At 46.2% G+C, this 25,677-nt stretch overlaps 1 protein-coding gene across 1 annotated transcript in view; it reads right to left on the bottom strand.

Annotated features, from left to right (window-relative positions):
- LOC126540298 (beta-1,3-galactosyltransferase 1-like) overlaps positions 1–25,473 on the bottom strand; it is a 95,295-nt gene extending 69,822 nt beyond the window's left edge. The window contains exon 1 of the mRNA XM_050187100.2: positions 24,985–25,473. Within this exon, the coding sequence (XP_050043057.1) occupies positions 24,985–24,987 (3 nt within the window). The 5' untranslated portion in view covers positions 24,988–25,473. The remainder of the gene's footprint in view (positions 1–24,984) is intronic.
- Between the last annotated feature and the right edge of the window lie 204 nt (positions 25,474–25,677).

Genomic DNA, 25,677 nt, shown 5'->3' on the forward strand with positions numbered 1-25,677 from the left:
GCCGTATATATTTTTTGAATACAGAAAGCAACAAAGAGCGTTTTAGTGCAATAAAAAAAAACGAAAAAAAAACTGCTCCGATCAGGATTCGATCGTCCGACCTACATATCCCAAACCCGGCACTCTACCGATACGCCACGCCAACATTTTTTTTTTTCTTTATTTCCAGACAATCAACAAATACATCAATACATACTGCTCCCACCATCTGACAATATTCACTTTCCCACCGCTGCGCTTGAAGCTTGCGGTTGAGATTACAAAACTTTCATTTTGGCAAGGGCATCCATCAATGACAACAGATCATCGTCATACGCTAACTTCTGAAAAACTTCCCGCAGTTTACTGACATTCTCAGCAAAATACGAGTTTACTGTTCTCACATTTATATCACAATTCCTTACAGCCATGCGGTTTCTCCAGATACTGTGAAGGCCGAGAAGAAAGAACATGTCATAAGGTGTACTGTCTTGCACTGTGGACAGGTAACGGATACCATGCGCTGTTAACGGCAATTCTTTTTTAATAGTTCTTTGCATAATATCCCAAAAGAAGACCGCACTCCAACAGTCCAGAAAAACGTGTTCTATAGTTTCTGGTTTCTTGCAAATCAAACAGTTAGTCCCCCATGGTAAATATTCCCCTCTTTCTTCTAGCCATGTTTTTACAGGCAAGGTATTAGTATGTAGTTTAAAAAAGAATGTTTTCACTCCCCCTGGTACAATCATTCGTTTCACACGTTTTAGGACATCTTTCCCTTGGCCTTCGCGGTACATTAATCGGTATAATGGTTCTGGGAACATAATATCTATTAAATCCGAGCTTATCCGCTTACGACTGACTGCAGCCAAATATTCTATGGGAAAGTGGTGGTTTAAAAATCTAAATGCTACGACCACCTCACGTAAAAATTTACTCGTTGCGTAACACCCACCCTCCCTCATCGAGACAACAAAGTTAGGTAAGACATTGCTCAATCGGACTTGAATAACTGTTCGTAAGAAAGGATTTGTCGTGTCTCGTAAGAACAAAAATCTAGAAATCAGTTGCTTTAAGTATAAATTTGGTAATGACAAGCCCCCCCTGACCCAACTTGCGAAACAAGTTGTTCCTGCTTGTTCTTTCATATTCAGACTGCCACACAAAAACAGCAAATACTCTATGGAATTTCTTGAGGTTGAATCGGGAACAACTCAGGACTTGCATGAGATACCACAGCTTGCTCACCAAGAAGATTCTGCAGATAGCCGCACGTGCAAATATAGAGAGGTCACGTCCGGCCCACTTATCAGTTTGAGCTTTTAATTCCTGGACTTTGCCATTCCATAAGTCTTTAGTGTCTCGATGTGTGCCTAATGGTACACCAAGGTAAATCCCAGGCGTGAGCTTCCACTGCATACCTTCAAAAACACGCGGCGTTGTTTGCCATCGGCCGTGCCACAAGCCGACACACTTATTCAGGTTTATATTGCTGTCCGTCATGTCACAAAACTCACGCATAATTGTCATGGTAGCTCGAACACTCTCCTTATCGTCACAGAAAACAACAACATCATCAGCGTAAGCTAATAAACATACCTCACATCCTTCTAAGCTGAATCCTCGCACGTCCGGACTATCAATAATTCTTTTACAGAGAGGCTCTAGATATATTGCGAACAAAAGAGGTGACAGGGGGCACCCCTGACGAACAGAGGAACGCACTTCAATCCTTTCAGTTAGCTTATGGTTGACAATGAGGTTAGTTGTACAATTACTGTATGCCATTTTAACTCCCTCTGTTATCCGTGATCCAACACCGACATAGCCAAGAATTGTAAACAGGAGATTGTGACATACTCTGTCAAACGCCTTTTCTAGATCAATTTGTAACATAGCGACTTTCCTAAAATCTGCATCACAAGTTTCAAGAATGCTGCGAGCCACATGGATATTAGTAAATATAGACCTCCCTCTTATACCGCAGGTCTGATGCGGTCCTACTATAGCACCAATAACCCCTTGTAGTCTCCGCGCAAATATCTTCATTAAAACTTTATAATCTACGTTTGTCAGCGTAATTGGCCTGTAGCCTGTTACTTTGTTAAGTTTATTTGCGTCATCGCTTTTTGGTATCAAGACTGTATACGCCCTTTTAAAGGACGGTGGCAAACGACCTTTTTGATACGCCTCCATAAAAACACGCTCTAATAAGATGGCTATCTTCGAGCAAAAGGCTTTGTAAAAAACTGCTGTTAGGCCATCAGGTCCTGGCGATTTTCCAGGGTTAAGGTCTTCAATGGCCGTTTCGATCTCCTTTGCTGTGATATCTTCTGATAATCTATCTGTTTCTTCGGCGTCTAACCTAGGTAGAGTGGTTAGAAAATGGCTTTCATACCCAGCCTTGCTCGGTATTCTACACTTGAAGAGCTCCCTGTAATATTCCGTAAACGCATAATTGATTTCTTCGGCATCTCTAGATATTTTCCCTTTGTATTCAATCTCAACTATTTCGTTTCTCTTCGCATACTTTTTCTCAGTTCCCAATGCACGCTTTGTTGGCATTTCATCAGCCAAGATTTTTCCCATTCGTGCGCGAATAAGTGCGCCACGGTATTTTTCCGTGTCGATAGCCTCAATTTTACTCTTTGTTTCCCTTATTTCTTCCATAAAGGTGCCTGGCGCTGCAGTTTCGGCATCCACAAATCCCTGAAGCATTTTTTTAAGGTTATTTTCGTCTTGGCGCTCTTTAAAACGCATTTCTACTGCTCGCTCTATAGCATTCATTTTTACGACTTCTTTAAATCGCTCCCATCGCTCACCCCATCCTTTTTCACAGTCATTATTTGCTTTGGCAATTTCTGTGCGTACACTTTCTAGAAATTGGTCGTCCTTTAAAAGTTTCGCGTTTAATTTCCATGTTTCCCATTTCATTCCAGGCTTTGCGGTGATCTTTTTCCCTATCGTGAAGGCTACTAAACAATGGTCGCTAAATGTTATGTTCAGCACCTTGTAGTCATCGCACATTGTGGCGATTTCTTGCGAAAGATAAGCTCTGTCTAACCTTGCATGGCTATTGCCTTGAAAATGAGTATAATGCCGATTATTGCCTCCTTTCGCGTAATGTGCAATGTCTTCCAACAGAGCTCTTCCAATGGCCCCCCTCAGAAAGACAACGCTCTTATCAGCCCAGTATCCATCACTCGAACGATCGTCCGAGCTCAAAACGCAATTGAAATCTCCTAACACTATCAAACATCTGTCTGTATTCAGATAGTGCGATATTTCTTGAAAGAAACTTAGCCGGTCATTCACTTTCGTTGGTGCATACACACATAATATTCGGTATTTTATGTTGCAATATACAAAATTGTACAGCACGAATCGACCACCCTGACAACTTATAACTGTTTCCTCAACTATACCCAAACCTTTCTTAATAAACATACAGCAACCGGCCGTTGTGCCAACAGCATGACTAACGCATACAGTATAGCGGTCACTAAACTGTGCAACCATACTATCAGTCTGACTCTCACTCTCAATTTTAGTCTCTTGAATCGCCAATATATCTAAATCTTCTTCCAACATTACGCGTCGGAGCTGACGCTGCCGCCGTCTCGCCCTAAAACCTCTAACGTTGAGGGTTCCCACGCGCAATGGAGCTAATGACATAGCCATTTCAAAGAGCAAGAGCAAAACAACAGTAAGGCCCCCAGCAAATAGCAACCCTCACAAACTGAGCGTCCCTGTCGGCACGACAGCTTCAACGGGCACCCGCGACACCAGTCGCGTTGGTCACTGCGTCGCCTGCCCTTCTCGGGTGAGCGACGCTGACCGTTGAGGTGGGGCGGACTTCCCTTTCTTGGCCCGGGTCGACCGGACCACCATCCACTGCGGCTCCAGGCGCTGAACACTGTCAGCCGGCGTCTCCTCTTCTGGAGCATCGCTTCGGTGCCTCTTGGAAGGCACGGCTGGCTCCTCAGTGACCATCTCATCCGGCGTCTCATATGGCGTCTCTGGCTCCGCGTCCATCTCCACGTTAAACGCGTCACACCCGTGATCCGTTTCTGCGGGCGCAGGCGGTGTCTTCTCTTCTTCATTCCTTCTTCTTTCTCTTTGCTTTCTTCCTGCTGTGGCGTCCTGTGTCGACGCGGATGGCGTTGCCACCTTTTTTGCGACACTTGCCACCTGTTGAACCGACGTTTCCGAGGACGCTGTCGGTTTCTCCGTTACCTCCTCTTCCATCAATTCGAGACCTTCGTCGTCGGGTTGCGTGCTGCCAGTAACTCTTGCATACGTACGTACGCAATCATGTGCTTCATGGCCGAATTCCCGGCACTCAGAACACCTTGGCACTCTGCAGTCCCTTCTAATGTGTCCTTTGCGTCGACACCGCAGGCAAATCGGAGCTCTCCCGGGAACGACAACCAGCACAGAGCCACCAAATATCTTGAACAAATGGGGCAGAGCGTCCGGTGTTAAGTTCTCTCGGAGCGTCATCCGCACAATACGCGTGGTAGACTCAGCTTGTTCGAAGCCCCTCACCTTCCAATCTTCTTGTCTTACTTCTTTCACTTCGCCATAGTGGTCGAAAGCCTTCTTCAATGCTTCCCCGGTAACGTGGAATGGAACCCAGTGCACATTGAGTGTGATGTCTTGTTGCACTGGGTCAATGACGGCGCAAAAGCGCCCTTTTACCTCCAGGCCTCCCGCTCTAACCAGCACTTCCTTCACCTCTGGAGTTCGTAGCTTGATGAGCCACACATGCGTCATTTGGAAGGGCCCTACACGGGTCACGTCTTTCAGTGCACCGAGTTCTTGCAGCGGGTCACGGAAGTCTTCGAGGCGATATGGTCTCCCGGCAACGTCACAATGTAAGAACAGACACTCCTTCATAGTTTCGCCTGATGGCAAAGTCGGTAGTACAAACCGATAGCCCGGTGGGGCGACAGAAGACCTGTTACCACGGCCAGACGCGGCCGCTGAAACCGCTCTTGCAGAGCTCGACATCTTGCGTCCGAACGCGTCCGTGTCCAGAGGCAGAGTGCCATACGCCACGCCAACAGACGGAAATAGGCGGATAATTTGCCATGTCAAAGCCGAGAAGCATTTTGTTTCGCACAGCTACGTCTCGTACAGGCATTGTTGATGCGCTATCGCCCAGCAACTAAATCTCACGCCTGCACCAGAAAGAAAAAGTTGCTGTCCGTATTTAGCAGTATGCTTGGAAGTGCCACAACATCGATTTTCACTTGCGATTGCTATTTTAACTTCGAAAAAAAGTCCTAAATGAGCCGCCGACCCGGGACGGTGTATGGGCTGTTACTGCCGATTTCGATAGGCGTTTTTTGTTCTTCACGCAAAGCATATGCAACGTTTCCTTAGTTCAGTGATGCCTTTCAGTCAACACGCCTGTCTAGTCATATATCTTCGTCAGAGAAGCGCAGGCTAGTGCTGGGAGCCTTCGGCGATAGCACATATACCTGTGTTTATGATGCGTCACATCGGCGGTCATCGCTTCTTGTGCTGGCACTGTAGACATGAAAAAATTGTTTATTTAAGAACATCGATGCGAAAGCTGAAATATAGAGTGATTTATCCTTCTTAGAGTTCTTGATTCCTGAGCCTTGACGCGCCGATAGCGTGAGGACGGACTCGGCGGATACGCTAGGCCTAAGCTTCGGTGGGGACCGATCACGGCGCGGGTATATAGCTGGCGAAAGCTAAAATGTGCGTATTTGAGCCTCAGAACTTTTTTTAGTACAATAGGGAAAGCGGAAGCGCACGAATCACCTCAGCTTTGTTATCGGTGCGATAATATCAGTCAGCCATGGGCTTCGAACTCGGGGTCCGTTCGCGCGCGTCTGAACTTCTGCATTTCATGTCCACTCCACAACACTGCGACAACGGCGACAAATACCAGTCATACGTTACGTGCGAACTACTAAAAAACGCGGCGTCTTCTGCGTTTGCGTGGTTTCGTTCAAGAATTTAGCTATCCGCCCAGTCAAAAGGGAAAATGAAAAAAAAAACGAAAGTGATTTTCAGTTTCAAATGTGCATGAATAAACAGGGCAGCTCACGCACATTTATTCCAAGCTGTGACACGAAATAGGGTTTTATAACCCCAAAATATAGCGTTATTTAGGACAAGAGACTAGTATCAAGCGATGAAATTGTATAAAGCATTTAATATTCAGCAGCGCTCGTCCTTGCGTACTGGAACCAGCGCGGCACAAACACAACCAGCGCAGTTTCCAGTGCGAACCAGCGAACTGCAGCGAGAACCAGCGCCGGTACAGTAAAAACCAGTGCGCCCCAGCGTTATGGCAGTGGAACCAGCGTCTCTTCCAGTGTGACCCAGTTCTTATCCAGCGTTCTCACTGGTGTCCCAGTGAGTCCCAGCGAGTGCCAGCGTACCCAGTGCGACCCAGCGCCAAAAAGCGCGCTGGTTTCACACTGGAAAACGCTGGTTTTTGCAATAGGGTTACGTATACGAGGACAGGAAATCAAGAGTACGTGTATCGCCGAGGAAAAAACAAAACCGACAAAGACAGGCACCCGAATGCAATGACACTATCATCCGTGCTTTACTTCAGATAATGCTTTTGGCGCGTAAAACCCCATAATGTAATTTTTAATTCAATCTGTGCTTCACTGAAGTAATAGTTGATGTCCGTTAAAACTGTTTCAAGTTAATTTTACGAAACGGCGCTACAGTATCCCGCCATTCGATGTTTATTTACGCACGTGTGGTCTGGATCTGTGCCTTCCGTGTTGTATTTGCAATTTGCCTAAATCTGCTAAGCTTGCTTTTGTGCCCTGGCACCAATCTTCAAGACAATAAAATGTTTTAGAAGTTTCATCTCGTCAATTTATGCTATGACAATTTTCGCAAGCCATTTTCTCTCTTTGGGGCGTCTTCGATGGTGTTCAGCCCCAGGGACGCTTTTATTGAAATCTACAACTTTAGTGGGACACAGAACGACTATCCTATTAAATTTACAAATTTATCTATTCTTTCTTCATTTTGTTTATTGATTTTAAATTATTTCACTCAAGATTTATTATAGCACTTATCTCATTTCTGCTTTTCGTTTTTCTCTATCCCACACTCTAATACTCTAAGTTTGATTTTAGTATTATTCTCATTAAAACACTTGTAAAAACGCCTAATCCCTGGCCAATTCCCGCAGTGGGTAGGAGTCCTTGTTGGTAAAAAGAATAAAAAATAAATGCGCCACGTTCTTGGCATTGTACATCTTCGTTATTTTTTTTAACGTCTTTATTTCCGCACTTAATAGGCGAAGCCTTGCGGCACAAGAGGGGTGCCCCATGGGGGCTTCGTTATTTTTGTGCCGTAAGTTATAGAGCGCCGCGTGAATAAAATAAAAAAATTAAATTATGGCGTTTTACGTGCCAAAACCACGATCTGACTATGAGGCACGTCGTAGTGGGGATTCCGGAAATTTGGACCACCTTTGAATCCTGCCGCGGCCAGGATTCGATCCCGCGACCTCGTACTTAGCAGCCCAACACCATAGCCACTAAGCAACCGCGGCGGGTTCCGCGCGAATGTTTTAGGTGCCGTTCACCAGACGGCTGCGCTCGATACTTCTACCACGCATTTACATGCACGAGTTGCGTCTGAATCCGTCTCTTCCGTGTCAAACTCGACTGCAATAGGCGGAACATCGTGGGAAATTTATTTCTCCAGCTGAGTATTGGAGACCAGCAGCGAGCCACGTTAGGCTAGTTTGCATCTCATGCATGCGAAGTAGGAAACAGCCTCTTAAGACGAGGACTAAGAGAGCACAGACAACAAAAGACCTGACTAGTATCCGCGTTGTTTCCCCACTTCCAAAGAATTGTACAAGTGTGGGATGGGGACGATTACCTAGCGTTTCCGGTGGTCCTTTTCCTCGGGACACTAACTTTTGGCAGGGGTATCAGTCCAGAGGCGGCGGCAAACGAACTGTCTGTTTCTAATAATTGTGGGGAAAAAATGGGAGATGCAATATTGCGTTTTGTATTTTAGTGATAAGAGGGCAGGACGAGGCAGCAGTAAGCCAAGCGACAGGAGGCCGGTGCTCGCCCGTTGCCGTAGTGTATTCACAGATATATGGCACATATCTCAAGAGGTACGATTTTATGCCTGCCACCGCTGTACGCAGGACAATATATTATCCATGGCTAGATATAAAAGAGCTCTACTGCCAGCTGACTTATATTTTAGCTCCGAAAAAAATTTACTTCGTAGAAAGATGTGACCATTGGGTGTACAACTTTCGTGTCTGCCGAATTGAGCATTATGGGCATCTGAACTCCTACAAGATTGTAACTAAGCCATCTCGTATACTACAAGGTTGATAAGCAGGCAACTACAACTGCTTCGTGCTAAATTGTATGTTTTATTATAGAATAATTCGATGTTTCTGTCGCACCTGAATTAGTGCCGCGCATCAGGCTTGAACAACCGCTGCCATCAAACCGCAAAAGAAAAGTTATAAATGTTCCAGAAACGAGCAGCACGCTATTAGTTATGAAAATATATTAGCACACCAGATAAGTTGTTCGCGAAGTGCAATCTTACAAACAGTATTGAAATTTGCCGCTTCAAGTTTACTTATAGTTAGTTTCAGCAGGGACATAAAATGTAATGTCAAGAACCATGCGCACGCAAGCAAATGACCGCGACTGCGTGTGTGGGCCGCCTCGTCTTTCGGCGCATCCTCTCGTTTGCGCTGCACAGATGGGTTTCATTCGCTCGCAGAGTTATCGAACGCGGATGGAGAACGCATTTCTTTCTCCGGCTAAGACGGCAGTTAAGCACGGGCTTTGCCGTTTCGTGTAGCGCGACGGTGTACGATATGTGCACGGAGTGGCGAGAGTTCCGCTCTCGTTTTGAGCCTATACTAAAGCGCAAAAAAAGAAAAGGAGCTTTCGTTAAACTCGGGTCATGAAGGCACGACATCTGCTCTCGAGGCAACCTCGCGAAGTGTGCTCGACTTTACGCGCGCGTAACTAACTTTCCGACCGCTCCACAAAGCGCCCGCGCGGCGCCAGCTCGCGAGGTGGCGCCGTAAATCGTGCGCTGGTTCAAATTAGCGCCGCTGTCGTCCCGCACCTGTTCCCGCGTCACGCCGTCACGTGCTCTCCCAGGCTCCTTCTGGCCGCCACCGCGCATAGGTTGATGCAGTAAACCGCGCAGCATAGCAGCCGGTAGATAAACGTGAGAACGACACCAGCTGAGGTCTAAATCGTGCGGCTTGTGCGCCTGCAGGCGTTCGTATTTGGGCTTGCTTGTGTGATGGCGCGCCAGTGTGTGCATGCGTGTGGGTGTGTGTGTGTATGCGCGCCCGTATAAAGGTGCTCGTGCGCATCAATGCGAGCCGAGTCGGGCTATTTCGGACACTCCAAACCGAGCAACACACAGGACCCATGTAGGAAAGCGGGTTACATAGGTTATGTCGTTTACGCGGTGGTGCAGCGGTGGCATAGAGGTAGAGTATCCGCCTCGTGTGCAAGAGGACCGTGGTTCGAATCCCGGTGCTGCGCAATTTTCCACCGGATTAGAAAAAATCCGTGTGTTGATAAAATTGCATAAACAGGCCTGGAGTGCGGCCTGATCCCGGTGACCAGAACCGGTAATTAATTATCACAATTGTATATATGCGTTGTGTACATACAAGACGAGGAGCATGTGTACAGCAAGACCAAGAGGCAAGCGCCATCCGGTGGTGTTGTAAGAAAGCCAGTGGCGTGTGCGAGCAAGACCGCAGCAGCAGCAGCGCCTGGAAATTCGGGAGAAGAGGCAAAGAAAGCTTCGCTCTAAAGAAAGTGTTTTACGCAGCACACTTATAAGGGCGCAAAAAAGAATAAGAACAGTGCACTAGCGCTGACATAAAGACAAGATCGACAAAAAGGAAAACCTAAATCAAGACCAGGGACACAGATGGAATCCAACAGCGACTACTAAGAGTCGTAAAATAAAGTGTCTATCTATCCGTCTGTCTGTCTTCCAGCGAAGGCAAATTAGCAGTCCCAACTGAACCAGCACACCACACTATATCAACCCGTGCCGTCACGTGTCCTAGAATGACCTTTCTCTAAGCCGACGTGCATTAAAAAGAAAGGGTCCTCATAAGCTTTTATTGCTCCTTTTGTTTTCACTGAGAAAAGGCACTCAAGTGAGGCGCAATACCAAACACGCCTTGCTTTTCATCGCTTAATGTTAGCCTTCGGCAGCACAGAAAGTGATAACTCGCGCGTTTGGCAAAGGGGTAAGAAATCTGTGCTGTCTTAGATTCAGTTTCATGTTGTTTTTTATCTTCACTCTAGCATACGCTGAAGAGAGAGAATGAAGGCGAAAGCCTGCGCGCTCACGAGACATCCACTAAATTACTTTGACATTCTCATTCGAATGCGTTGTTACTTTCTATGGCTTGCTTTCTCTTTATTTCTTTTTCTCTTTACCTGTTCATTTTTTTCTTGGGCCTGTTTATGCGTGGTTAATGGCACGTTGGAACGATCGTGGGAGGTCTATGAAGACCATTAAGACACATACGCAGGTTCAGCCTGACGCTTCAGCCTCTTGGCTTCAGCTTCGCGTTGACTTAGGTCGGCATACAATTCACGCCGCCGTCGCATTAGCTCGACCTGCTTACTTGCGGATGGCTTCGAAAACATGTGTTCGTTTGGATGAGCGCTGGGCTGACGACGTTTGGTTCTTTTGACTGCGTTCTTCGCCTCTTTCACCTTGGCAGCCGTGGTGTACTTCCGTGGACGATCGACGCTTTCCGCTGTACGTTTGGGTAGTTCATCCTCCGAAGACGTACTTTGTATCATGCGACATAGCGCTTTGAGTAGGGCATATTCACGCCGTCCCATTTCAGCATTCTCCTGACGCTCCTCCTTCTTGGCCTCGGCTTCACGCTTTCTTATAAATTCAGGTCTTTTTGGCGCGTGCGCTTGAATTTTGGTGCCATAAAGACGGATGGTGAATTTTTCCATCCGTTAACCAATCAGCTGTGGCTGAATTAACTTCGTCTTAATTAACACCAACGGTAGTAGATTCAACTCTCGGCCTTCACGAAGTCAATTGGAATCCAACTTGGAAATATCGCTGGTTCGCTCATATCTCCACGTGGGTTCGCTTGAATTTTGGTGCCATAACGCCAGACATCAGATTTTTCGACCCATGAGCCATGTAACGCTTTCACCTTGATGACTAAGTGCAAGTTACAAAGACGAAGCACACACGAACAAATTGAAGTTTTTGATGAAAGGAGCATTTCGACGCCTTTTGAACAGCGGAATTAAACAAAAAGTCAGGATAGGCTGTTACATGACTCCCTCAAATTTTGTAAGCACTCGTCTCGCAAATATATATATATAAGATTATAAGATATAGATTATGAGGCATGCCGTAATGGGGGACTCCGGGTTAAATTTCACTCTTTACGAGCATCCAAATGTAAGTACACTACTGGCCAAGACAACGAAAGCGCCTCACGGTAAAACAAAAAGCTGAACTAACTTTCGCAATGCAGGTATGCGGAAACAATTAACTGGAGTCCAACTGGAGCAAAAAGGGGGCATTACGTCATAAAAACTGTTGATCCTTCTATCACAGGAACTGGGCGTAACACGAAAGTGAAACGTCTATTCATAAATAAAAATGAGGAGTCATTCCAGTCTGTCAAGGTGGATGACCAGCGAAGCTCTAGCACGTCACACAGGGCTAGCCGAGGGTACTTGTATTAATTTTCATAATTTAGTAATGGTAGTTACGATAGCCTTGTGATTACTGTGACATGCACTGATTAGATCGGTTACAACCTTGGACAAATTATTAGCCCCTGGTAAATCTATACACCAATGTTGAGTAGTTGAGTGAGTTATGTTGGTGTAGTACTTCAAACCAAACACTTCTAGCACAAGCTAAGTGAACCATTTCTTGTCTGGTTTTAAAATGTCCACATTGAAGTTTCCCACAAAGCTTAAAGGGGTGGTGTCATCACGGCTAACCCACGCAAAGTGCGTGGTCATGAACTTCTCGATATCACAGTTGGGTGTGCCTGAAGATATATACACAGAGGATATCACAATTCCGTCTTTCGTTTGTACGGCACAGACATCCCCACAGTCTGTGGCATTCTGCTCTTGCGAGTCAAGGGTGTATGGTTGTGCATGCATTTTGTCCTTTGCATATATCGCAATGCCTCCTGCTCGTGAGTCCATGTGCGGTTCACAAACGATTCCAGTACAACCATCGACTTGAAACAAAGCATCTTGAAATATTTTTTCATTTATTATTATTATTATTATTATTATTATTAGTAGTAGTAGTAGTATTAGTATTATTATTATTATTGCGGAGTGCTTGAAACCTGCTTCACCTCCGCCGCAGGTCGTCCCAGTATTGCACTATCTCCGGGATCGGCCCACGCTCACTTTCTTGTTTTATTGTTGACGCACAATTTAAACACGAGAAATACATAGAACCCTAGCGATATACAACAGCGCTATAAATATTGTGGCAGCTTTGTTGCGCATCCACAAATACAAGTTCATTAAATGTGCACAATCCTTTGTTAGTGCCAGTTTCGCTCCAAGAGCGAATCAAAGACAGCGATAGGAAGCACGTGAGGCCTCTGCTACTGCGCAGCGTAAACAGCACCCCGGAGGCTACCAGGCGTCATCCGACGCGACGGAGAACGCGCATGTGGCGAAACTGCGTCGTCAACGCCAACCTACACCTAAGCTTGCCCGCTCGCGCCCGCGCACCGTAAGTTCGCCGCACCTCTCCAGAAGTGGCTGGTTCGAACCTACAAGACGCACGCCAGCGCGCTCCTGCCTGGCTAATTATTTTCGCCTTGGTAGACATCATTTCGTATTTTTGTGAGTGTTACAGTTGGCGTCCTGCACCCCGTGCAGAATGGACTCTCGCCCACCATGCCTCATCGAAACGAAGTGTGACTTCCTTATTCGCCATGGTTGTCTCGAGTGTATGCCGGTCTGGAGGAAGCCCCGCAGTGTTTACAGGCCCTTTTGTGTGTGTCCGACTTCAGAGGGACCCTTTCCTCGAACTGTCAAGCTCTACGGCGGAACTTCCGCGAACCAGCAACGCGCAAAAGAGAAGGACAAGCGTCTACAATTCCCGAACCTGAGGCTTCGTATAACCGGAGGCGGAACGCCCTTTTCCTTGCAGCAGGCTTGACATAACCGGAGGCGGGACGCCCATCGACAAACCAGACTCTGTGCCAGTCACGTGACGTCGACGGGAGCAAGATCCCTCCCACGATTTTAGAGAGCCTATTTAAGGGACTCCGAAATGTACTTTTGAACACTTCATTCTCTTCTCTTCATCTTTCACCAACCTTTGAATAAACCGTGCAAGTTTCGCACTAGAAATCGTCTCGTCCTTGCACGGTCGCCATGGTCTACTGGATGCCTGCAGCCCGCCGACAACGCCACGCTACCCAATAGTAACGTCGGTCGAGCTTCGATAAACAGGCGTCGCTACAACTCGGCAGCAGTACGATAGGGTACCCTGGAATACGCAACATGAGGCAGTTGACATTTGCCTCAAGCAGATATCCGTGCTCGCGCCGCGCTTCGACACGCAAGATCTGTCCCGCACCATCTCCGCATGCGCGTGGGCACGAGCTTTCGATCGCACGCGCGCGCCCATACACATGTTCAGAGGCGAGCAGACACGGGAGAAATGGCGTAGCCTCAGCTGCAGTACCGAGCAGTCAGGGTCGTCGGCGATCAGCTTCGAAAAAGCGCCAAGAATGACGTCACTCGTAGATGTTTACCGCAAAAGGCATTTTCAGGCAGAGTTAGATCGCTAAAGGCAGAGTTACACCGCAAAAGGCATTTTCGAGCACTACCATCTTTACTACCCTTATATGTACCCAGGCTACGTGCCTTGTTTTCTCCAGAATTACTCCGTGACAAAACAAATGATACAACAATGTTTTCATTGAAACAAATACAGACCATTAATGACGCACATCCTTTTATAATAAATCTTTATATCTTTACTTTCCTAACCATTAAGCAGGCACAAAGTGTCAAAGTATCGGCATCAGGAATGCCAGGAAATTCGCGGGATGATGATTGCATGACGTACGTACATGGGTCAGATTTTTGCAAGTGCCCGGCAGAGAACATTTTCATGTTAAAATAACGACGATGAAATGCAATGCCCATGACATCCTTGTTTGATTGGACGTACTTTGCGGCAATTTTGGGTATTTCAGTCGCTTTTGAACAGGAAAGAAAGAGTTTCAGTAGACATTTTTGATACGGTGCAATTGGCCAAAGAGAAAATTGTCAGTTTCGGCCGAAGTGCAAAGCATTGAAAGCGATAGAAAAGTGCAGCCCTGCGCCGCAGCTCCTCTGACTATGTTCAGCGATACGGGGGTTGACTTACTGGCGCGAAGCAGCACGCGAGGAAACCGCTGCTGCGAAGCAGAAACATCACCCTGGCAGCTGCCAGGCGTCTCGAAACGCTAGCCTGATGAGGAGCGTCGCACCTCGACAGAGCACTATGAGACCCACGGGAAACCGCCGGCGTTTGTTGCCTGTAATTTGATGTCCATTCCTCTCAGAGCATCATTAAATTTTGCATCCATCCATCCATCCTCTCAGAGCACTGTGTGCTGTGCCACGGTGTGGTATCCACAGACCTGCTCTGCAGGAACGCTAGTGTTTGTGTGCAGACAATGCTCATGCCAGTAGAGGAAGGTAGAACCAAGGAGGTTTAAAGAAGAAAAAACAAACACCAGTGGTGATTTAGCGGTAAATGCGAGAGGCATGCCTGAGCATTGCGTCGCACCTCCTTGCGGTCCCGGCTCCATGATTTAAACCGCGTTCACCACAGTGCAACATGTTGTTCAAGAACTCTCTCGGCACACGTATATACCTATATATATATATATATATATATATATGTAGGGTGGAGACATTCCGTGAGTGGTGGCGATCACGGTGTACCTGGTGATACATGGTAATTAATCGCTCACAAAAAAATTACCTTTAGGCTTTCGGCTTCAACGGGCTCAGCGTAATTGGTAAATTGAAGCGAGCTCCCCGTAGGGAACCAGATAAATTTTTGGATCTGGATAAATCTGTTAACCCGCGGAATTGTGGCATGACGAAATTCGGCTATCAGGGCGCGCTGAACCGAAAGTGGGCGGCTGCAGCGAGCGCAATGCCACGAATCTATATAATGTAATTTATATAGCGCAAGCAGAGAGGCCGACCAGAGCTGACACGAGTGGATATACTAGTTGGATCGACGTACTAACGCTGCAACGCAGGGAATACAGGTACACGAGAAACGGGAAACTAACGCCACGAGCATGGACTAGGCCGCTACTTTTCACAGGCAAATGAAGAAAGAAGGAACACAATGGTAAAAGTTGACAGTGAGGACAGGGGGAAAGGTATACATTAATCCCGCAAACCAGCAGTTACCTCAAAACCGCGAGTCTAATTCATGTGCTGTAAAAAAAAATTTGGAGGGTGCTTAAGCTCCGCCTTAATGAGTGGAACGCGATAGTATACAAAGATCCCTGACTGCTTCTCACGCTTCCCGTCGACTGCAGCATATGCAACCGTAATTTTTAGCGGGAAACACTCGCGGCGAAACCTATGCACGAAGGCGGGCTTTCTGGTAGAAAGGCGGCGTCCTGCATGGGCCGCGATGCGGCAGAGGCGAGCGCCATCTGGAAATGTTTCAATGAAGTGGGCGCTCCCTTCCGTGGACACCGAGATATTTACGCGCCGGCATTCGCAAATGGCGGACGCAGTCTCCGGTCTATGAATTGTAAAACGCTGGAAAAAAAGTATGAGTTTTGGCGCAACAGAATTATTTTTTTTTTTGCGTATATTAAAATCTCGATCCGAGAGCTATCACGTCTGTAGGTTGTGTGTAAGTCGTAGTTTACGATTTTTCCACGTGTTTTAGCTGAGAAATTCAATTAGTTCAGTCAATTCCTTGCGTCACATGGAGGGCCTGGGTATGCGTGGTCAGAAAATCCGACGCCGGGCGCGGGACGCCGACGCCGAGTTTTCTGCAACATGGGCTCCTTAACGCTGTAGCGTTAAAATCCAGTATGGTCTTCGTACAGTCACTCTTGCAGCCCCAAAACAGTATCTTTGGATAACGTTTCCCTTACGACGCTCGCCAGCGCAGAGATCAACGTCTGCTGCTCTCGCACGTAGTCGACGCTTCCACGGGGTCTTGGCGAACTCACAACAGGAGATGTAGGGTACATACAATTTTCCATTATTAGTGTGCCCTAAACAGAGAAGGCCGACCACCCGCGCTCACGGCAGCAGAGCAGATAGTACATGCTCTCAAACAACGGCGATGTAGTAAAAAAAATAATAAATGGTGGCATTAAACGGCACTAGCTCGTGCGCCCCTGCTTTATTTCTGCCTCTCGGACGACGTCCGCCATTAAGGTGTGGGCTCATTCGAGATGTGCGGCGAAGCACATTTGTGGAATTTTGAATATCTGCCGTTGAGGCTGTCTGCGGGGCGCATGTATGCTGAACGTCGTGTGAAGGCGACACCAAGGTGATTTGGAGGAAGCACACTTGCACGATTCCGCTTGTCTTTATGAGGAGGGAGAGAAGTCGTGCCAGTCTACTTCCCGCAGTCGCGCGTGGCAATTATCTGTTTTCACTCACTGGGCTATCGTGAAGCTTCGCGAGAGCGTAATAAATCGACCAGTTCGCGTCCGTTTGCGAACACATGAGAGGGCTCCAGAAAAGGCGGCATTTGCTTCGATGTCGCCTAGCTGGCTGCCGGGTAAGCGGCACTCTGACGGAAAGCACTTTGACGCAATGAAGTGAGAGAGACGAGAATTTAGGTTGGTTTATTACCTGGGCTGCTACTCCAGGTACCGGCTGAGAGTTCGAAAGAGACACGAAGGAAAAACAGGAAGGTTAAGCGAGCACTGTTGGTTACCCTAACCGTGGGGAAGGGAAAAAAAGGCGAAATAATGATGATAAGGAGAGTCACTGTTGTGCACACACGCCGTAAACGTTAATTCGCAGGCGCTCTACCGGGTGTTTCACGCAAATGAACAAACTTTAAAGGTCGAGTGGTACTCGGACGAGTAAGATCAACTACATATATTATTCGCGGTCGTCTCGAGTTACTCGGACTGTTTTTTGAAGTACCAATATGAAGGTAATTATTAAAGTTTAATTAAGCAAAACATTAAACTTTGGTTTCAAGGCATAGGTCTCATTTGATAAGTTGTACAGCGTCTTTAGAAAAACCTATTTCAGTTGTTTTTCTCGGAAATCTCGTTTCCTAGCTCTCGAATAAGTCGATGGAATAATAATAATAATATATATATATATATGACTACTCTGCGCGTTTCCGCATTGCAGCGCTCTTCAAACGTGTTTTAAGGTGCGGCAGTTCTGCAGGCCGTGAATGTAGCGGCGGCACAAGTGATTATAGGTTGCACAGCATAGCATTACAGGCTACTGGAAGAATGCGAAAAAGGCCGCCTTGCCTTTCTCTCGCGTACCGCAGTGGCCAGATGCCGAGTGTTACAGTATAACGGTATAACTGTGAATCTAGCTGTTGCAACGAGCACGTATACAGCTGCGCGTGAAACGCACGGGCACTCTACTGCGCACTATAGTGTCCTATAATAGGTGACGAATATGTTATGGCACTTGAACCTTCACCCCTATCGATCCAGCCTTCATCACACCTTGAAGAAAGAAAGAAAGAAAGAAAGAAAGGAAGAAAGAGAATTCTACATTCTAAGCGTGACAACCAGCGGGTGGCATACACGGACGCGCATACCTTCAGCGAAAAAAAAATCGGCCGAGTTTGTCGTCACCCGAGTTGGGAGCCACGCACACTAGCTCCATCAGCTCGCATACTTCTCTGAAATCATTGCGATAAATCGAAGTTCCTCGCCATCGCAGCGCGCTCGAGTTCTCGTGCAATCCGACCGCCGTATACATAGAAGCCGGACCGCGAACGTCCTATTATGTTGTATTCATCGACGCGCAGATTGAATGCGACGTCCCAACGTTGCGTAGTACATCGCGCGTGAGTTCAATGAGAGCGGTTTTGTACGAGTATGCATTCAGGCGCAAGCCACAATACCGAGAATAGTTACAACTGCCAGGCGAACAGGCGCCGTCGAAGGCACCAATAATTTCCATCCTAGACATACGGGCTGGAACGCAGGTGAAAAGCCTCTTGCTGCTTTGCTTTTCTTTCTTTATTATTGTTTTTTTTTAAAGCAGCAGGGCGCGTGAAAAGGCGCGTGTGTCTGCGTATATAGTTGCGTACTGTGTGACAGATTTGTACGAAATACGAATGTGACAGCGATTGTAGAGGTCTCGTGGCGTAGCGCGTATGTCTAACAGACTCTCGGAACCCGTATAAACGTGGCGATATTCTAGAAGACGGCACACATGTAATTTAACAGAAAACAAAAAAAAAAAGTGACGAAAGTACACGCACAGTTTTCTTGCTTTCGCTACTGAAGATATCAGCGTTATGTTGAATATACGCTGCCATTTTGGAATATGGTGCACGCTCATGGCGCCTATATGCTTATGCATCTCCTTTGCTATATTATAATAAACAGTTTTTGCTGTCGAACTGTTTCGCCAGTGGCGATCGTGCAGGCATTAAGCGCATCACTGACCTCCCTTTCTTGGTAACTGCCATGTAATGTGCGAAACTGCGCAAAAAAGATTAGCCGTCACATCTCCGAGCCTGTCTCATTTGACATTTCCATTACTACAAAAAAAAACGAGTTCGCATCATATGGAATATTTCTATGGAGTGTTTTGTGGAAACCCACGTGATCCCACCTATATATCGATATCCACATCCCGTATGACATGTGCACGTTATACTGGAAACGATATTAACTTTTCCTTACCAGTTTTAATAGTCCAAGCACGTTCTCAATTGGCGAAGTTTAAATTTTTCAACGCCATTCCCCCATCCGCACGCATTGATAGGAACTGCATGATTCAGCTAAAGTCACGAAGTGCAACGCACAGTATAGTTGCCATAATGTTCTATTTTTACATGCATCTTGTGCAAGTGTTTTATAAGCGTGTTCTATAACTTTACCCGAGAATAGAAATGAACAAAAAATTTTCAACGAACAAACCTCGATATTAGTGGTATAGAAGTAAGAAGCGATAACTGTTCAAACGAAACTCTGCCATCAGTATTTAGTGAAGGACGAAACTCAGACAGATAACCGGCGATAGGCTGATAAGATTATCAGCTGCACGACCGCAAACTTGTATATATATATATATATATATATATATATATATATATATATATATATATATATATATATATATATACACACACAGTGAAGTAGACGCGCGTATGAAGCGGTTTATTGACGTTTCGGCCGGGCTCCGGCCTTCATCAGAATACATTGCATGGTGTCAGTACAGTTAATATACATGTGCATATCAACCAAATAAAGATATGTTTACATGAAAAACGAATAAAATGGGCGAACAAAATGCATCTGAATCGTTCAAAGGACAGCTGATACGTGTATAGACCGATGGCGACTGCAAACATATCATCTAAAATACAAAGCATAAAAAACGCACTGAAATGAATTGCAAAAGCCAATCGCCACGTGACAACAAAACGTCAACATGTGCTCAATATGTGCTATTATCCAAATAAAAAATTATCCAAATCTTTCAGTAGTTGAAATTCATTATGTCCACCTGTTGCTGGACAAAAATTAAGGCCACGACGTAGAACACTGCACTCCTCAGCTGTTAGCAGAATGTCAGAAATATTAACAATATTATCAACTACTGACAATGTCAACTACTGAAAGATTTGGATAATTTCGCCCGTAACTAACGCTTGTGCGAATACTTCCATGACCGCTCCAATTCAAGCGATTCGAAACACGCGTTACCCTCTGGCAAGCACTGGGTCCCTCCTACACAGCGCGATAGATTTTTGGACATGTATATCAAAGCTGTACAACGAGACGTTCTGCAATTGTATCAAAACCAAGAACCCTTTCGCCGTAACTTGTCCGCCAATGAAATGAAAGCACTAAATACTCTGTCATCTCGCAATGACATCGTCATTAAGCCTGCTGACAAAGGTGGTGCCGTTGTCATAATGAACAAGTCCGATTACGCCGCAGAGGCCCACAGACAGCTAGCAGACGCGACGTTTTATAAACGCCTTGATCATGACCCCACAGAGCAATATAAATATCTGATCAAAAGCACAGTGCTAGGTCTCCTCAAGAAGAAAAAGGTGCCTGACAATGCGGTTCATTCTCTAATTCCACTAAGTCCTGTTGCTGGTCGTTTTTACCTTTTACCTAAAATACATCAGATAAACAACCCAGGTCGTCCCATCATTTCTGGTATACGTACAGTCACAGAAAATTTGCCCAGCTACGTAGATTCCCTGATTAGTAATATCCCAGCTACGTTTGCCTCTTACGCAAGAGACACTACCCACTTCCTGTCAGATATAATCGATCTCATTATTCCTCAAGGTTCTCTTTTGGTCACACTTGATGTAGCATCTTTGTATACTAACATTCCACATTCTGATGGCATCATGGCAGTCGTCAATTGCTACGAATGTGTATCACCCGAGAAACTAATCGATAGCGACACATTGGCAACATTGCTAGCCCTTATTTTAGAACTAAATAACTTGGAATTTGAAGGACAGCACTATGTGCAAGTTAGTGGGACGTCTAAGGGTACGCGAATTGTCGCGAACTACGCCAATATATTTATGGGTCAGCTAGAAGATAAATTTTTGCTAACCAGGACGTTAAAACCTTTTTATTACAAACGTTACATTGACGACGTTTTTCTGATTTGGCCTCATGGGGAACACGAACTCCTTTCCTTCATATTTGACTTTAACAATGCCCATCCATCCATATAATTTTCTCACACGTATTCTGCATCTACTATTAACTTCCTTGACGTCAGCGTTTCAGTGCTAAATGATAAACTATCTACTGCCCTATACAAAAAGCCGACAGGTAGATGTCAATATTTGCACTTCGATAGCAGTCACGTTAAACATTGCAAGACTAGCATTCCTTATAGCCAAGCCTTACGTTTAAACGAATTTGTTCTGAGCAATCAGAGTTTCAAAAAAATTGCGGTACCCTAAAAAAAGGCTTTAGCCAAACAAAATTACCCACCACAATTAATTGACGATGCAATAAAACGCGCAGACGTGCATGACCGAAGGACGCTTCTTTGCATTAAGAACAAACCGACTACCTCACCCCAGACAAATCTTGTCGTAACCCACACTGCGTCAGTCTCAAGTGTTTCGCATGTATTAAAGAAATACCACAATATTATAATGCAAAGTGAACGCCTCAAAAACATATTCTCTGATCCGCCTAAAGCAGTATACCGTAAAGCTAGAAATATTCGAGATATACTAGCATCATCATCTAAGACTGACTGCCCTGATGCCATCGGATGCCATCCTTGCCGAAACCGCGATGTAAAGTATGCCCCTACATGGTCACATCGCAACAGGTTACTAGTGCGTCTTCAAACTTTTGTTTAAAAATCTAAGGCAATTTCGACTGCGACACACAAAAAAATGGCTGAAGGCTTAGCTTGGTTAAGCCTGGAAGACTGCGAAAGCAATACCCTTGGCTGCGCCTTGCTTCGGCTGATGGTGTGGACATCGTTGCCCTTTGTTAAACTTATGGCTATACATTGTTTTGCTTGGTTTCTTCGATTGATATCCTTGGTACACTTATGACTTATCTATGTTATGCATGGCTATACATGGATTCACACTGGACACAACATGGTATTACTGTGATGTTGCTTTATTTAATCCTATGAATACTCTTTTGTGATCCGTGAAGTAATGGGGAGCTAGTGCATACGCACGTTGTTTAGCTCGCCGTTCTTCTCGTTCTTCTTCTGTTTCTTCAGCATGGCGCCGTCGCTTGGCCGCAGCAGATCGTTCCAACCTCGCCTTGTACACATCATCCGACATAGCGCAAGGCAGCGCGCCGACCACTGAGAGGAGCCGAGCTGTAGGCCCATTTATCCTCCCAGCGTGACGTCACACCAGCGAGCGCCCTTTCTTGGTAGCGCCGCAGCAGCGACGCGCAAGGCTTCGCCTCCACCATCGATGCCGCGAGCTGGGGCCCCGTCTCGGTCTGGCGTGACGTCAGACGGTCACGTGACGCGCAGCCGTGTAAGGAGGCGCCACGACCACCGATGGGCCGAAAGTGCGAACAGTATTGCTTTCGCAATAAAAACGTAATATACATGCTTGAGTGTACGCTGTGCAAAAAACGGTACATCGGACAAACAGAAGGGCCTTTCAGATTCCGCTTCACCAATCATAAATCCCACGCTAACACGTCGCCCAACCTGCCCATCTCAAGACACGTGCATCTTCCTGACCACTCATTTGATAAACTGAGAGTCACGTTGCTTGAATCTGGATTTCGTTCAAATTATGATAGAGAAGCCCGCGAATCCTTCCTTATCTATAAGTTTGATACCGTCGCGTGTGGTATGAATGAATGTGTAGTAAACTTGAGTTGCCTGTCTTTGTAGCCCGTCACTTGTATCTTCTTCTACTAGTACGTCACTATTCCCCTTTTTCTGAGTCTGTGTTTGCTTGATAACATAGCACATATTGAGCACATATTGACGTTTTGTTGTCACGTGCCGATTCGTTCTTGCAATTCATTTCGGTGCGTTTTTTTATGCTTTGTATTTTAGATGATATGTTTGCAATCGCCATCGGTCTATACACGTATCAGCTGTCCTTTGAACGATTCAGATGCATTTTGTTCGCACATTTTATTCGTTTTTCATGTAAAAATATCTTCATTTGGTTGATATGCACATGTGTATTAACTGTACTGACACCATGCAATGTATTCTGATGAAGGCCGGACCCCGGCCGAAACGTCAATAAACCGCTTCATACGCGCGTCTACTTCACTGTGAATATTTACCCGGACCCAGAACTGCTTTTTTTCTGGTATATATATATATATATATATATATATATATATATATATATATATATATATAATGAAGAAAATAGAGTACGACATACGTTGAATAAGCACACTATATTGCACTGACGTTTCGGCTGGTTAACTAAGGGGAATATAATTAAGGCACAATTAATTAAGGTAGAGTTAATTGAGGCACTCGAACCCGCGATCTTTGGTGGAAGAAAGCAAGTAACAGAAAGTAAACACGCATTCGAATGAGAATGTCAAGTGATTTAATGAATGTCTCGTGAGCGCGCAGGTTCTCGCCTTCATCCTCTTCATCCGCCTTTTCTTTTACGTCGAAGAATGTTTCCGTACTAACCGGTGCTATGTATCAACGTAACGTCACATAAGAAAGTTAATTTTAATTGCCTAACAATAACCTAAAATAAGCCCAAATTTTCAAGTTATTTTCCGGTCTTTATTACCTTGATCATTAACAAAGCCAAGCGACAATGTCGTTGCTTGTCCGAATTTAATATATTATCTGTCCCTTGTGCGTCACTGCCACGAGCACTAAAAACGCAAGCCAGAAGATCAGGCTATACTAGTGGATTTTCGTTCTTAAACAATGTGTGTATTTAATGAAAATGCCCTCGCACTGAAAGTAAAAATGAAAACTAAACTTCACGAATTTTGAACTTGGGCCGTGGCATCATTTATAATTTTCTAGACGACATAGATTCAGCGCGAATCGAACAGCTATGCTATATGCAGGGAACCCACACATTCCAACGTCCGATTCGCGTATATACACAGGCTCAGCGTGTTCGTTTTTTGTTTCTAGAGCATGGGTGTTGTTGGGGGGCTTCAGCCTTCTTTAATAACGCCACAGGCAGGTACGTCTCGCAGGTATTTCTTTATCTCGGAAGTTGGGTATCATATTATAATCGCCATTCTGGTTAACCTCTCTGCCTTTCCTTCTTCCCTTCTCCTCTCTCTCTCTATAATCGCCATTACGTTGTAGAAAGGAAACGAACGAAAGAACAACGTAACCAAATAATTTTTGTTGAATGACATGGAAAGATTATTTCTCGAGGAACGAGTAAAGGAAAACAAGAAGTCCACAGGGGTTATATGTATGTAAATAGAAGATAATGACAACAATGGCAAACTACAGAGTATTAATGGCAAATCCTCATGAATGAAAGCAAGAATAAAACAAATCAATCAATTAAATATCCGAAAAAATGGCTATCTGTGAAAGTGCATGCAAGCTATCTCTTTCACAGCTCCCCGGAAGAGCCGGGAGTCATCTAGTGCGAAGTACTGTAAATAAATAAATAAATAAATAAATATTTTATATAGTCTCAGCATTCCTTACGGCACTGTTTCAGATGGCCGAGAAATTCCAACTCGCACATGCTTGTGTTACGCAGCATAGTTCACCTAGCCATGGTACCAAATCGTTAATTGCAGCAAGTAGATGCGTTTCACTTTTCAATGCGTACGGTGAGGGACAAATGTATTTCTTGCATGGCGCACTGTTCCTTTGTCGTAAAGCAAGACTGTCCGTCCAAAATCGGTAGGATTTGCGCGCTAAAGTGCACCTGCCGCGTGATGACGTGGAATAGGTATTTCTTTTTTCTTCGGGAAAGTGCGCCACTCCAAAGAAAGCGCGGCCGCTTGCTTAAGAGATGTAAAATGCCAGCAGAAATTGCAGCTAACATTACGATTCTTAAGAGATCGCTGAGCCGTTCCACGCAAAACGGCTCTCACATGTCTCCTATCTACGAAAGAGGACGTACGTTTGAGTCAAAGGTGACACGCAGCCTCATTGCACGACTCAGGTGACGCATACGCTGAGAATGGATGCGCACGACTAAATCTACCTGAAGCGGTCGTTGGTGCGATCACCAGCGCCACTGTAGCACGGCTCCAAAGGAACGAGTACCGAATTCCTGGTAGCTCACCATGGCTTTGGGATGCGTTGAAGCGCCTTCAAGGGCGGTGTTATCCTGAAGGAAGGCGAGGAACGGCAGATGTCAGCATGATTCAGGTGTCACCTTCTTTGGCAGCTCGTCCGCTGGACGAGGCGCGCAAGTCCGCCGCCGCACCACGATGTAAACGGACGGAGAGGCGACTGCGCCGGCGGAATAGCGGGAGGAACGCTCGGACGGAGGAGGGGCCGGCTGATGGCTTCGAGTGAGAAGCGAAGGAGTGCGGGCAAGCCGGCGAGAGGAACGCGCGGCGCAAGCGGGTGCTCGGTCCACCTAGACGGCGAGCGGCTGCGTCCACTTCGGCGCAGGAGGGACATCGCCGCCAGACGCGGTCATGACGAGGCCGGCGCGAAGTCGCCGGCAGAGTCGCGAAAGGCGCGCGTATTACGCGCGTCGCAGCAGGTCGGCGGTGAGCGACGGTGTAGCAACATCGCGCAGGAGCGCGCCGAGCGCGCCGCCGCGGCTTTTGTTGTTGAGCGCTTCCTGCACACGACTCTGCCAGCAGCGCTGGCCGCGGAGTTGAGGCGAAGCGGGGGCCTGTGAGGGGGCGACACGGGGGAATCGTGTCGACGCTGTTGACGTGAGCGCCTCATGTGGGTTGCACGCGCGCACACTGCCGCACTGCTTTGTTTCTCTGCATTTGTATACGCGGCTTTTTTTGCAGCT

Source organism: Dermacentor andersoni, chromosome 2 (assembly GCF_023375885.2).
Source record: "Dermacentor andersoni chromosome 2, qqDerAnde1_hic_scaffold, whole genome shotgun sequence".
NCBI classification, from domain to species: domain Eukaryota; kingdom Metazoa; phylum Arthropoda; class Arachnida; order Ixodida; family Ixodidae; genus Dermacentor; species Dermacentor andersoni.